Source organism: Callithrix jacchus, chromosome 7, assembly GCF_049354715.1.
Source record: "Callithrix jacchus isolate 240 chromosome 7, calJac240_pri, whole genome shotgun sequence".
Taxonomy (NCBI): domain Eukaryota; kingdom Metazoa; phylum Chordata; class Mammalia; order Primates; family Cebidae; genus Callithrix; species Callithrix jacchus.
The window spans coordinates 87,384,843-87,400,169 of record NC_133508.1 but is presented as its reverse complement, the minus strand read 5'-3'; the positions used below and the strand labels follow the sequence as shown (position 1 = coordinate 87,400,169).

The following is a 15,327-nucleotide window of genomic DNA, read 5'->3' as shown; positions in this document are numbered from 1 at the left end:
ATACTAAGGGCAGCCAGAGAGAAAGGTTGGGTCACCCACAAAGGGAAGGCCATCAGACTCACAGCCGATCTCTCGGCAGAAACTCTACAAGCCAGAAGAGAGTGGGGGCCAATATTCAACATCCTTAAAGAAAAGAACTTTCAACCCAGAATTTCATATCCAGCCAAACTGAGCTTCGTAAGTGAAGGAAAAATAAAATTCTTTGCGAACAAGCAAGTACTCAGAGATTTTGTCACCACCAGGCCTGCTTTACAAGAGCTCCTGTAACAGGCACTACACATAGAAAGGAACAACCATTACCAGCCATTCCAAAATCACACTAAATGCTAAAGAGCATCAACATAATGAAGGATCTACATCAACTAACGGGCAAAACAGCCACTTAGCATCAAAATGGCAGTATCAAATTCACACATAACAATATTAACCCTAAATATAAATGGACTAAATGCACCAATCAAAAGACACAGACTGGCAAACTGGATAAAAAACCAAAACCCATCAGTGTGCTGTATCCAGGAAACCCATCTCACATGCAAGGATACACAAAGGCTCAAAATAAAGGGGTGGAGGAAGATTTACCAAGCAAATGCAGAGCAAAAAAAAGCAGGAGTTGCAATTCTCATCTCTGATAAAATAGACTTTAAAGCAACAAAGATCAAAAGAGACAAAGAAGGTCATTACATAATGGTAAAATGATCAATACAACAAGAAGCGCTAACGATCCTAAACATATATGGACCCAATACAGGAGCACCCAGATACATAAGGCAAGTTCTTAATGACTTACAAAGAGACTTAGACTCCCACACAATAATAGTGGGAGACTTTAACACTCCACTGTCAATATTAGACAGATCAACCAGACAGAAAATCAACAAGAATATCCAGGGCTTGAACTCAGACCTGGAACAAGCAAACCTGATAGACATTTACAGAACTGTCCACCCCAAATCCACAGAATATACATTCTTCTCAGCACCACATCACACCTACTCTAAAATTGAACACATAATTGGAAGTAAAGCACTCCTCAGCAAATGCAAAACAACTGAAATCATAACAAACAGTCTCTCAGACCATAGTGCAATCAAGTTAGAACTCAGAATTCAGAAACCAACCCAGAACCGCACAGCTTCATGGAAACTGAACAACTCGCTCTTGAATGTTGACTGGATAAACAATGAAATGAAGGCAGAAATAAAGAAGTTCTTTGAAACCAATGAGAACGAAGACACAACATGCCAGAATCTCTGGGACACATTTAAAGCAATCTCTAGAGGAAAATATATAGCAATAAGTGCCCATATGAGGAGAATGGAGAGATCCAAAATTGACACCCTATTGTCAAAATTGAAAGAGCTAGAGGAGCAAGATCAAAAAAACTCAAAACCTAGCAGAAGACAAGAAATAACTAAGATCAGAGCTGAACTGAAGGAGATAGAGACACGAAAAACCCTTCAAAAAATCAATAAATCCAAGAGCTGGTTTTTTGAAAAGATCAACAAAATAGACAAACCACTAGCCAGATTGATAAAAAAGAAAAGAGAGAACAACCAAATAGATGCAATAAAAAATGATAAAGGGGAAATCACCACAGATTCCACAGAAATTCAAACCATCATCAGAGAATATTACAAACAACTCTATGCACATAAACTAGTAAACCTGGAAGAAATGGATAAATTCCTGGACTCCTGTGTCCTCCCAAGCCTAAACCAGGAGGAAGCTGAAACTATGAATAGACCAATAACAAGGTCTGAAGTCGAGGCAGCAATTAAGAGCCTGCCGCACAAAAAAAGCCCAGGTCCAGATGGGTTCCCAGCCGAATTCTACCAGACACACAAAGAGGAGCTGGTACCATTCCTTCTGAAACTATTCCAAATAATCCAAAAGGAGGGAATCCTTCCCAAATCATTTTATGAGACCAACATCATCCTGATACCAAAACCTGGCAGAGACTCAACAAGAAAAGAAAACTTCAGGCCAATATCCATGATGAACATAGATGCAAAAATCTTCAATAAAATATTGGCAAGCTGATTGCAACAGCAAATCAAAAAACTTATTCATCATGATCAAGTAGGATTCATCCTGTGGATGCAAGGCTGGTTCAACATACGCAAGTCTATAAACGTAATTCACCACATAAACAGAACCAAAACAAAAACCACATGATCATCTCAATTGACGCAGAGAAGGCATTCTACAAAATTCAACAGCTCTTTATGCTAAAAACCCTCAATAAACTCGGTATCGATGGAACATATCTCAAAGTAATAAAAGCTATTTATTACAAACCAATAGTCAATATCATACTGAATGGGCAAAAACTGGAAGAATTCCCTTTGAAATCCAGCACTAGACAAGGATGCCCTCTTTCACCACTCCTATTCAATATAGTACTGGAAGTTTTCGCCAGAGCAATCAGGCAAGAAAAAGAAATAAAGGGTATTCAAATAGGAAAGGTGGAAGCCAAATTGTCTCTATTTGCAGACAACATGATAGTATACCTAGAAGACCCCATCGCCTCAGCCCAAAAACTCCTGAAACTGATAAGCAACTTCAGCAAAGTCTCAGGATATAAAATCAATGTGCAAAAATCACAAGTATTCCTCTACACCAATAACAGACTTAAAGCCAAATCAAGAACGAACTGCCATTCACAATTGCTACAAAAAGAATAAAATACCTTGGAATACAACTCACAAGGAACGTAAGGGACCTCTTCAAGGAAAACTACAAACCACTGCTCAACGAAATAAGAGAGGACACAAACAGATGGAGAAACATTCCATGTTCATGGTTAGGAAGAATTAATATCATGAAAATGGCTATACTGCCCAAAGTAATTTACAGAATCAATGCTATCCCCATCAAGCTACCATTGACTTTCTTCACTGAACTGGAAAAAACCACCATGAACTTCATATGGAACCAAAAGAGAGCCTGCATGGCCAAAAATAAAAGCCATTTCTAATTTCTTAATTCTAAGCAAAAAGAACACAACGGGGGGCATCACACTACTGGATTTCAAACTATACTATAAGGCTACAGTAATCAAAACAGCATGGTACTGGTACCAAAACAGAGATATAGACCAATGGAACAAAACAGAGGTATCGGAGGCAACACAACATATCTACAACCATACACTCTTTGATAAACCTGACAAAAACAAGCAATGGGGAAAGGATTCCCTGTTTAATAAATGGTGTTGCGAAAACTGGCTAGCCATGTGCAGAAAGCAGAAACTGGACCCCTTCCTGACACCTTACACTAAAATTAACTCCAGATGGATTAAAGACTTAAACATAAGACCTGGCACCATAAAAACCCTAGAAGGATATCTAGGCAAAACCATCCAGGACATAGGAGTAGGGAAGGACTTCATGACCAAAACACCAAAAGCATTGGCAACAAAAGCCAAAATAGACAAATGGGACCTAATCAAACTCCACAGCTTTTGCACGGCAAAAGAAACAGTTATTAGAGTGAATCGGCAACCAACAGAATGGGAAAAAATTTTTGCAGTTTACCCATCTGACAAAGGGCTGATATCCAGAATCTACAAAGAACTAAAACAGATTTAGAAGAAAAAAACAAACAAGCCCATTCAAAAATGGGCAAAGGATATGAACAGACACTTTACAAAAGAAGACATATATGAGGCTAACAATCATATGAAAAAATGCTCATCATCACTGGTCATCAGAGAGATGCAAATCAAAACCACATTGAGATACCATCTCACGCCAGTTAGAATGGCGATCATTAAAAAATCTGGAGACTACAGATGCTGGAGAGGATGTGGAGAAAAAGGAACACTTTTACACTGTTGGTGGGAGTGTAAATTAGTTCAACCATTGTGGAAGACAGTGTGGCGATTCCTCAAGGCCTTAGAAATAGAAATTCCATTTGACCCAGCAATCCCATTACTGGGTATATATCCAAAGGACTATAAATCTTTCTACTATAAGGACACATGCACACAAATGTTCATTGCAGCACTGTTTACAATAGCAAAGACCTGGAACCAACCCAAATGCCCATCGATGATAGACTGGATTGGGAAAATGTGGCACATATACACCATGCAATATTATGCAGCAATCAGAAATGATGAGTTCGTGTCATTTGTAGGGACATGGATGAATCTGGAGAACATCATTCTCAGCAAACTGACACAAGAACAGAAAATGAAATACCGCATATTCTCACTCATAGGCGGGTGATGAAAAATGAGAACACATGGACACATGTAGGGGAGTACTAAACACTGGGGTCTATTGGGGGGAAAAGGGGAGGACCAGTGGGGAGGGCGGAGCTGGGGAGGGATAGCCTGGGGGAAAATGACAAATGTGGGTAAAGGGGAGAAAGCAAGATAAACACACTGCCATGTGTGTACCTATGAAACTGTCTTGCACGTTCTGCACATGTACCCCAAAACCTAAAATGCAGTAAAAAAAAAGTAAAAAAAAAAAAAAAAATAGAGGAGCTACTTTATATATTGATGTGGAATTTTGTTAAAGATACAATTTTTGTTTTTCTGAGACAGGGTGTTACTCTGTCACCCAGGTTGGAGTGTAATGGCATTATCTTGGCTCACTGCAACTTCCACCTCCTGGGTTCAAGGAGTTCTTTGCCTTAGCCTCCTGAGTAGATGGAGTTAGAGGGACCTGCTTCCACACCCAGCTAGTTTTTGTATTTTTGGTAGAGACTGGGTTTCACCATCTTGGCCAGGCTGGTCTCGAACACCTGACTTCATGATCTTCCCGCCTCGGCCTCCCAAAGTGCTGGGATTACTGGCGTGAGCCACCTTGCCTGGCCAACACATTGTTAAGTGAAAAAAGTGAAGTGTATACTGTATCTGCTTTTGTGTTATAAAATTTACCTAAATGTATAGGTAGGTAGGTACAGAGATGATAAAAATTTTTTTTAAATTCTGGACCAAACACTTGCTGTGACTTCAACCATCCTGTTGGGCCTTGAATATATATAATCTGGCATACATGTTAGTTTGCTATTTCTTCTATCTTGTTATTTTATTATTCAGGTTATATCATGTTGCAAGATAAATTCTAACTAGCACTTCTGGTTAAAAATTGACCAGCAGTTAGTTATGGAGCCACACTTGATTAAAAGGGAGGCAAAGAAATAGTCTTTATTTTAGGCATTATCTAACAAAAAAAAAAAAGAAATGAAAAATATTATGGGACAACTAACGAGTCTCTGCCATGCATATTGAGTGATTAAGAGTTAACCCAGCTTTATATGCTTAAACACAGTTTGTTTTTATAATATATAATATTCTTCTTAGAAATCTGTTTTCCAGACAATATTTGATGGTATTAAAAAACTGCTGAACATATGCACTTGTAAATCATTGTAATCTTACAATTTTCAGTAAGAATACATTGGTATATTTTCAATGAAAAATTACTATCTTCTTTACTGCTGTGGTTCTGCCACCTCTTGCAATGTGGAAATAGATATAAGTAGGCTGTGGGTTCTTGTTCTGTTCCTTAGTGGCCTAAACATGGGGGAGAGGAGTACACTTGACATTGACACTCTGGTTGTCCTGCTTGTTTAACTGGCCTATTGCCGACTGGGAGTTGTGTTATCCCTCTCCACAGAGAATAGTAGAGGATCTGAAAAATCCTTCCTGCACTTGTAAGAGGGTATTATACCAAAGTCTTTAGTACTGTCTCTAAATGTTTACCTGGAAAACCAGTGAAGATCTGTGATTGGCGTAACATTCCCTACTTCCTTGCCTACACAGTCCCTCTTCCAGCCTCCCCAAAGAGCATGCCTGCCCCTCTCTTTAATAGAGCCAATCACTTCAGCTTCTTATTTTCTTATTCATATGAACTTTAGCCACATGGTGACCTTCCTCAAATATATTGCATTGCCTGAATATTGCAGTCTAAGCAATGAAAACTGATAAAGATCTATGCCCAAGGACCATCTATCAGCTTATTTTGAGAGTTTGATTTTACTTTACACTTTTCTTTCAGACAGAATATCTCTCCATTGCCCAGGCTGGAGTGTAGTGGCACAATCTTGGCTCACTGCAACCTCTGCCTCCTGGGTTCAAGCAATTCTCCTGCCTTAGCCTCCTGAGTAGCTGGGACTACAGGCATGCACTACCACACCCAGCTAATGTTTTGTATTTTTAATAGAGGTGGGTTTTTGCCATGTTGGCCAGGCTGGTCTTGAACTCCTGACCTCTGGTGATCCACCTGCCTCGGCCTCCCAAAACGTTGGATTACAGGCGTAAGGCACCACGCCCGGCCAAGGGCTTTTTTTTTTTTATTTAAGCTCTCTGACTTCCATATGACAGTGCTCCCTATGTAAGATTCAAAGACATCTGTGTCCTCAAAATTGCAGAATGCCATCCCAACATGTGCTTCAGAAAATGAGAGGAAAAAGACACCATCCAGGCATCTCCTCATCTTCGGTAGCTGACTTTTTTTTTTTTTTTTTTGGAACCTCTCCAGTTTGGTTGATACCTGTTGGTCTTTGAAATCATATTCAGGACCCAAACATGGTGAAGTGTCATGATTCTTTTCACAATACAACCTGTGCTCTCATTCTTTACTCTTTAAAAATAACTAGCTTGGAGTTCTTTGAAGAGATGGAGTCATTGACATTGCTGGGCCTTTCCCAAACTTTTTGTTTTTTATCATTTTTACTCTTCTTATCCTCTCTCTCACTATATTTAAAATTCAGCTTCAGGCTAGGCACGGTAGCTCATGCCTGTAATCCTAGCACTTTGGGAGGCCAAAGCAGGCAGATCACCTGAGGTCAGGAGTTTGAGACCAGTCTGGCCAACATGGTGAAACCCCATCTCTACTAAAAATACAGAAATCAGCCGGGCGTGGTGGCAGGTGCCTGCAATCTCAGTTACTCAGGAGGCTGAGGCAGGAGAATCACTTGAACCCAGGAGGCACAGTTTGCAGTGAGCTGAGATCACGCCACCAGCCTGCGCAACAGAGCAAACTCAGTCTCAAAAATAAAATAAAATTCAGCTTCAGTCACAGAGATGTCGATTACTCTGTCCTGCTTTTATTGTGGTTTGTTTGTTTCCACTTACAGCATTGATGTCCTGCTTTTAAAATTCAGCTAAAGTATCACCTTTGCAGGCCGGATGGGTAATGCTAGCACTTTGGGAGGCCAGGACAGGAGAATCACTTGAGCCCAGGAGTTCGAGACCAGCTTGGGCAACATAGTGAAACCCCCATCTCTATTTAAAAAAAGTTATTTAAGTATCATCTTCATAAAGAAGCAGCCAATTTGATGATGTTCATACCTAGACCCCAGGACTGCCTCTATTACTACTCATTACTACTGATTTGCCAGCCTTTCTTCCTCACAACTCCCATCTAGGACAGAGTTCTAACAGACTTATAACCTTCAGAACTGTATGCCACCCAAGCACAAAAAAGTATAGTGACTTTTCCAAGGTCACATAGCTGGGCAAAGGCAAAGCAGGAATTTGAACCCAGATAGTGTGGCTTCCTACTGTCCTGCTTCTGTTCTCACGTTGCACTTATCTTGAGTAATGGTTGTATACTGGGCTGTACCTGTGAACATCCATATACAAGAATAGCGTTGTAGAAGTTGGCAAGCACTGAAATGATCCAAATTAGATGCTAGATTTAAAACAATAAAAACAGCTACAAAGGACATGTGAGAGTACTTGGGGGAAACTTGAATATGAACTCTATATTAGGTGATATTGTAACAATATTAAATGTCTTAGGTGTGATATAAATCTCATTACACAAAGGAATGTATTATTCTCAGAAGGCAGATTTAGAGTGGAAGTGTCATGGTATCTGCCAACATTCAAATGTTTCATGGAAAGAAATATTGAAAAAATGATAAAGCAAATATGGCAAAATGCTAATAATTGGTAATATAGGTGAAGAATAAATGGGTGTTTATTGTATCATTGTATCCATTGTTTGTATCAATGAGCCATCTCCAAACTTAAAAAGTCATAGTGATAATGATTCTGATTACTATGGTGATGATAATGATGAGGGAAACGGAGAACAGAAATGGGAAGGAGAGAAAGCACGTCAGGTCCAATTTACACAAAGGAAATTATTTTATACTATAATTTTTACACTGAAAAACACTATGAACTACATGGTACCATTCCCAGAAATTGTCCTATCAACTTTAAAAGCATTGAACATGCAGATTATGGATGTTCTGGTATTCAAAAAGCAACCCTTCCTTTTTAGTTCATCAGCAAATATTTCCTTATATGTGCTCTCTGCCTGGCTTATTTTGAAACACAGCATATTTCTTCCAGCTCTAATATTCTATAGTACTGTGACACTAAGAGTCTAAATACAATAGCTGCTGTAGCTCAAGGCCAAGTGACATTGGTTGCTGTCAGCTGGGCATTTCTTAAGTATCAACTGTACCTTAGCTCCTGTATTTGAATGTGAAGATTAGTGAGGCACCAAACACAAAGACACAATAAACATCCCAGAGACTATTGCCAGTAGGAAAAATGACGGAGCTGCTTAATCTTTAATACATTTTCATGACCATTATTTCTCTTGAAATTGCTTTCAAAACCCTTTATTTTGCATGGATAGTTCAGGAATCTTCATCGTAACAGCTACCTTTCATTCAGCACCTACTGTGGGCCAGGTATTGTAAATAGGTACTTAATTTACTTTATCCACAATGCTTACAACAACCCATTTGCCCCATGGTCACACAGCTGCTAAGTGGCAGAACTGGATTTAGAACAGAGCTCTCTGTTAGTTTAAAGCTTGGAAACTTCCCTTTGCACTGTGTTACTAAAACTTAGATTACAGAGAGGGAGTCAGGATAGTGTGGCTGGGTTGTTTTGCCTTCGTGGTCCACCAGACTTAGACCCTCTCTGCCAAATTATGAAGGACAAATAAAATATATTCTTTTTAATGCCCCAGTATTATCATTTGTTAAATGGTACCACAGTTAAACGTTTGCCTCCCACATTGTTTCCCACAACTTTTTGAGGGTAAGGAAACTGTTTTGTTCCTCTTTATAGTCTCAATGCCTAACACATAGGTACTCCTTAAATGGTATTGAACTAAATTATTAATGGGCCAAAGGAAAAACTGATTAAAGTAATGGAAATCAAAGCATTTTCTTACGTGTTTTCTGTGGTACTGCTTTTCTTCGTGAAAGCAGTTTTCTGATTACTTTGTCATTTCATCTCTTCCAAATTGGTTGATATACTGAACCCAGTTCTCACTCTTTTGGCCTGTACTTAATTGAGCTCAGTAAGGCAATCATAAATCTGAGTCTGGAGTTCATTTATCTGTGACTATAATGTAATCAGATTTAAATAGCCCAAATTTAGTAGCACTTCCATACTATTAAGAGTCTTTATATTTTGCTTATTTATTGTCATAAAAGCAGCAGAAAATTTTTTGTTGAAATCTTACGTTGGAGAAAAGATTATTTAAAAATTACTAATTTTCTTGTTGAAAGCTACTTGTGGTAGTACCCACAGCCTGAAGATTCTCTTGTGATACTCTTTTTATCATCTCCTTTCTCACATTCAGTCTAGAGCTTAAAGTGGGAATTTTTTCAAGTGTGTTTTCCTGGCATCTCATGTTTAACAGTGTCAGGGGTTTGTGTCCCTGGAACGAAAACTGTTTCTCCAGAGTCTTTTTTCTCTCAGCTTCTGGTGAAAAGAGGGGCGAGTCGAGCCAGTCGCTTACCACAAAGCAGTGCCACCACAAAGGAAAGATTAAGGGTTTAGAGAGAGGTCAATGTGGGTTTTTCTCTAACTAAACACTTTCCTAAAGTTTCCTTGTGGAAAAATAATGAAGTCATCTCAGAGTTTTTAAAGAATTTTTATTTCTTTTTCACCGTCTGCATTCGCTTGTCTTCTCAGCATGGATGTTTAATCTTCCTAGGCTTTGTGAATTGGCCCAAATGAATAAGTGGTGAGCTGTCTCTCTAGGAGCTAGAGGCTTATTCTAAGGGCCTAATCACTGAGTAAACACATCTTTGCCCTCCCTCTCACAACTGCGATATAATAGTCGAGATTCTAGCACAGTAACCTGGATATTGCAGGGACCAATGCTTTGAAATGCAGAATGGTTGATCCTCCAAAACAGACAGTGCCTGATCTTCGCCTCCCTCTTTCTTCTTTTTTAAATTAAATATTGCCAAAGAGATGCTGTTTTATTGCTTGATATTGTGCATTAGTGCCCTGGATTTCCAAGTTTAGTTTCAGTCAACACTGTCAGGCGCACTTATAGGGAACTCTGCATGTTGGGTTTCTTAGTAGCCTCTTCGGCACATGTGTGTTTAGTTTGGAAGAGCATTTAAATTAAATCAGTAAGATAGCAATGTAAATCACTAATCTCTTTCCCAAAGTCTAAATGTTCCATTGCAGTGTTCTTGAGAGAAACAGTCATTTTAAAGATTTAGCCATTGCCATTGTTTAGTTAGAAATATGCTGATTTTAAAGTGGACAGCTCTCTTGTTCCCAGTGTCTCATTAAATGTAGTTGCTGAGATACGATCAAGCTGAATGAGAGGTTGACATCCCTCTGTCTATTCAGTTAGAGAACTCCTAAGAAGAGGAGCTCTGAATTTGTTAATGGTGCCAGGTTCCCGTTACTTTCCCTAAATCAGCAGAATTCTTGATTCACTTACTAAAACGGATTTTGCATTGCCACTGCTATTGGGTATCTTTTTTGTCAAGGAACCGTGGCTTGTATCAGTGTTGTTTCTTTCATCAAACAGGCTGAGACCCATGCTAGTTTAAAGATGCAAAGAAGACTTAAAGAGACCTCATCCTCTCCCTTGAGAAAGTTAATCTAGAGGGGAAACTGGTAAACAATTACATTACTAATGGAAAGAGAAGGAAAGCCCAGGAAAGGAAGCTCTTAACTCTGCCTGACAGAGTCAAGGAAGGTTTCATAGAGGCATTTGTTTTGAGCCTTATGGGATGAGTAGGAATTTACTAGATAAGTATCTCTAAGAATGTATCTGATTACAAACCTCCTAGAAGCCTGATACTGTTCTTTGCAGACATCAACATAGATGAAGAAACCCTGAGTCTTTCTTGTTCACCATTTTATTGCCACTGCTTCCTGCTGAGCCTGACACAAAGAGTATTTCAACAAATGCTTGTTGAATGAATGAATAAATGAATTAACACATAGAAGCAGGGTGGGATCAGCTGAGCTACTTATACCCAGGAGTCCTGCCCTTATTCCCATTACAAGCCGTCTGAGTCTCAGTTCAAAGCAGTCTGGCATCTTCATGTTACATGAGTGCTCCCACAAGCCTTGACTACAGTGTGGTTGATTTCCCTGCTACCACTGTAGTATCAGAGAAAAAAAACAGACTTGGACTTGCAGTTAGACAATCTAGGAGCCAGTCCTCATTGTATTACCTACTAACTAGCTGTGAAATTTGGGACAAGTCTGTTTTCTAAACCTCAGTTTCCTCATATTCTAATGGGGTTAAGGATGCTATTTTAAAGATTTATTCTGGAAATTAAGGTACATATGGTTGTGAAAGTAACAGTGTCCCCTATTCATAGTAGATGCTTTTAGAATCTTAATCTACTTAACTGTGGCTACCCTCATCTAGTATAAAATTTACCTTTGAAGAAAATAATTTTAGTGATAATTACTATTACTATTACTTGGATTCTTTATCAAGGTAATTCCTAACATCAGATTTCATTAGCCTTTCATCAGCATGAACCTTATATTTTTCTGTTAGTATCCTTCTTTTGTTCAGAATCCCACACAGCAAATTTTTATTTGCTGTCATCACATTCTTATTTAACATGAAGGGAAAGATACTAAGCTTCCTTGAAATTTTCTTTTGGCAGAATTTCACAGATTGGTTTGTATATTGTCTTAGTAATCTTAAACTGAGCTCTTCTTTGAGGTAGTACCAAGAAGTTAGTCAACAATTTGAGCTCTTTAATCATTATAGTCATTGTTGGTAAAGCTAACCTGTTGTAAACCATATATGGCTACTTACACCCATTATTTCTATTATACTTATTATCTTGTTCAAGTTCAGTTTTTAGTTTTAATTATTGTATTGAGTATCCAACTATAACAGAGGGCACATTTAAGAGACCAAAAGTCATTTCTTGAAGGCAACTTTTATTATGGTGAAAGGGAAAGAATAATTTTCCATATGACAAACCATAGTGGACATTTTCTGAAATACAAACTAGAAAGAATGCATATAAACTGAATATTTTTCCATCTTTTCATATGGCAGTTAGATGTTACATGCTGTTAAATAAGGGCTTAATGTGGGAATATATTAAGGACTTTAAAATTATCTATAGAACAAGAACAAAACTTCATTTCAGACCCTTTCCCTTCAAATGGAGGATACTATCCATTGTTTAGATTAAAACCATAAAAAATATGTAAGACAAATTTTGTCATTCTGTTTTAATGAATTTTTTTCTCTATGTTGTTGAACAGTTCAAAGTTAATGTTTCTCTTTACATAAAAAGAAAAAGATGGTAAATTCATTTTCTTTAAGGAGAATACAGTTCTATTTCAACTTCATTTGAGATAGGCTTGCACGTTAACAGAAATCTGCAATAACAGTCTGCAAAATTAGATATAATCATCCTGGCCTTTTTAAAGTGTAAGGAAGCAAAATTTTTTGATATTTTAGATGCTTTAGGAACTCCAAAATGTAAAATACTCTTTTAGGGAATAGCATTTAATTTTTGTCTTTACTGTTCATATAGACTAATTATGCCTCTCTAAAATTTAAGAAATCTTACATTAGTGGATATTTTAATTGATCAGATTTTTCTCCTCTTTTCAGAGAAAGCTTCTTGCTATCTACCTCCACCATGATGAAAGTGTATTAACCAACGTGTTCTGCTCACAAATGCTTTGTGCTGAATCCATTGTTTCTTATCTGAGTCAAAATTTTATAACCTGGGCTTGGGATCTGACAAAGGACTCCAACAGAGCAAGGTAATACTGTTGTTCACAAGTTATTAGTTAGGCTTCTATTTAAGTAAAAAAAAAAAAAACAGACATCGTTTTGTCATCATCATAAACAATTTTCATCTTCAGCATTAAACTCTCTACCATTGCATTTCATTAGACAAAAGCTGCTCATTGCAGCTCACACGTTATAGTTACTTGCAATTGTGAAAATATACTTTAACTTATAAAAACTTTTTAAATTCAAGAATAGCCTGAAGACAAAAGTACATTTCTCATCTTATTTTTGCAGTGCAACAGACATTTCTAATATGTTTTTGAACTTTTAGAGAAAACTGATATTTTCAATGATGTTCAGAAAAGGCAAAACAAGTCTAATATATGATCCTAGTAGTAAGTTTACTTTTTAATAACTTCAGTGAAAACGGCAGGACTTTCTGCACAAGTCCAATGGAGTTGGTAATAGCTTAACTCTAGCATATGCTAATTGATGTAATCGCTTTATTGCACACATTCTTTTGCACACAGCCAGCAATACATCTATATTCTCAATAGGAAAAAAAAAATTCCTTTCCTGGTTGTCAGGATGAGTTTACTTTGTTTGTTAATCATAATATCTCTAAGTGATTAACAATTCTTCATGTTTTACCTATTTCAGTTTCCCATCTGAAATATATTTCATTGTGTTTAATTACACATGTGGTCATAACATCCCATGATGCTACTTTGGGTGTGTTAACACAGTCATAATCACAGGCTGCTGACTTATGAACAGAGAGATTAAATTAATTCATTTCAAGGCAAGCATATTATAGTTACCTAATTTAAACACTTATAGAACAATTAGAAACCATCTGATTTGCCTTTTGTTTTATGGCTCACTGAGTTTTTGGTCATCATTTAGACTTTGTTTTATTTAATCTGAATCAGAAAAGAAGATGATTCTTTCCTTAAATGTGAGGCAAAAGAATGTTGAAGCAATTTCATAATCTAATACCTCATTTCTTTAAGCAAATGGTTAGGAAATTTCATGGGATGACTTTGTTTTGCTTCTGAAATGTTCCCGTTATACATAAATAAAGAATCTTTAGCACCTGTATTTGTTTAAATTAAATCAGGTTATTATTCACACTCAGTTAAAGGTGATGAAAAGCAGTGCCAAAAACAGATAAAAATGCCACATCGAAGGTCTTTCATGAGGCAAAATACAGAGACTGGAGACTTGGCTAAATCTTTTGCCATTCACTGGCAGTAAGGAATCTCCTCCTTTCCTTTTATCCACAACTTGATGGAGAAGGAAACACTATTTCTAAACCATCTGTAGTGGCTAAGTTCAGTGGGCTACCTGCTGTTATTTTGTTCTATCCTCCATTTAATTCCTTAGTTCCTTTTATTTTACAATGACAAAAAATTGCAGTGTAGTTTCTTTTGAAACCCGGTGTTTGAGGGTCTTTTTTTTTTTTTATGACTGGCAATCAACAGCCATGTAATTGCTTTGTTATGTTTTACTAAAGAAGTCTGTTAAGTAGCACAACTTTGATACACTAGTAATAAGAGTTTGCAGGTTACAGAGACACCTGTGGTGACCAAAGCGCCAGAAGCTGCTTGTTAGAAAGAGCTTGTACAGCTGTGTCCTATTAACTCCTTATGACACTTTTTTAAAAACACTAAATAAAGGTCTTGTTTAAGGCTTTAGAGCTATTTCTCAATGAACTGCAGGACTGACTTAAGTATGGTAGGATATTTCAATCTGCATTTTGAATTAAGTAACTCATGAAAATTTGTAAGAGGTAATATTAACGATAAAATATGAACATCTAGAAATTCAATTTAATGAACATTTATAGAAACCACAAATGGGGCAATAGGGGAATGACATGATTTCTAGAATTTAAGATACTTGCCATCCTTATTCAAAATCGATTTTCTGTCCATATTACAAATTTAAAACGTATTATATTTCTCTATATTAAAGTAACAAAATATAATTATTGGGTACTGGGTTTAATACCTGGTTGATGAAATAATCTGTACAACAAACACCCATGACACCAATTTACCTGTGTAACAAACCTTCACATGTATCCCCCAAACATGGAAGTTTTTTTAAAATATTAAAAAATTAAAAAGCAAGTAATACAAAAAGAAACAAGGTAGCAAAATTACATAGCTACTTTTGATTCATTGTTATTCCTGTTAAAGCAAATTGGAAAATACACATTTTATAAACACAAGGTGAAAATTCATTAGAATGACATTGCCCAAAAGGGGATTGACTTTGACATATGAAACTTTAAGATAATTAATTAGGCGTGTTTATTGCTCAAAAAAAGGTTTTAGTTTAACCACAATTT

At 37.2% G+C, this 15,327-nt stretch overlaps 1 protein-coding gene across 10 annotated transcripts in view; it reads left to right on the top strand.

Annotated features, from left to right (window-relative positions):
- The window catches only part of FAF1 (Fas associated factor 1), a 569,750-nt gene that overhangs the window by 432,888 nt on the left and 121,535 nt on the right, over window positions 1-15,327 (top strand). For all 10 annotated transcript variants that reach the window (XM_035251413.3, XM_002750807.7, XM_078331686.1 and 7 more), the window contains one exon: window positions 12,846-13,000. In XM_035251413.3, coding sequence (XP_035107304.1) covers window positions 12,846-13,000 — 155 coding nt within the window. The remainder of the gene's footprint in view (window positions 1-12,845; window positions 13,001-15,327) is intronic.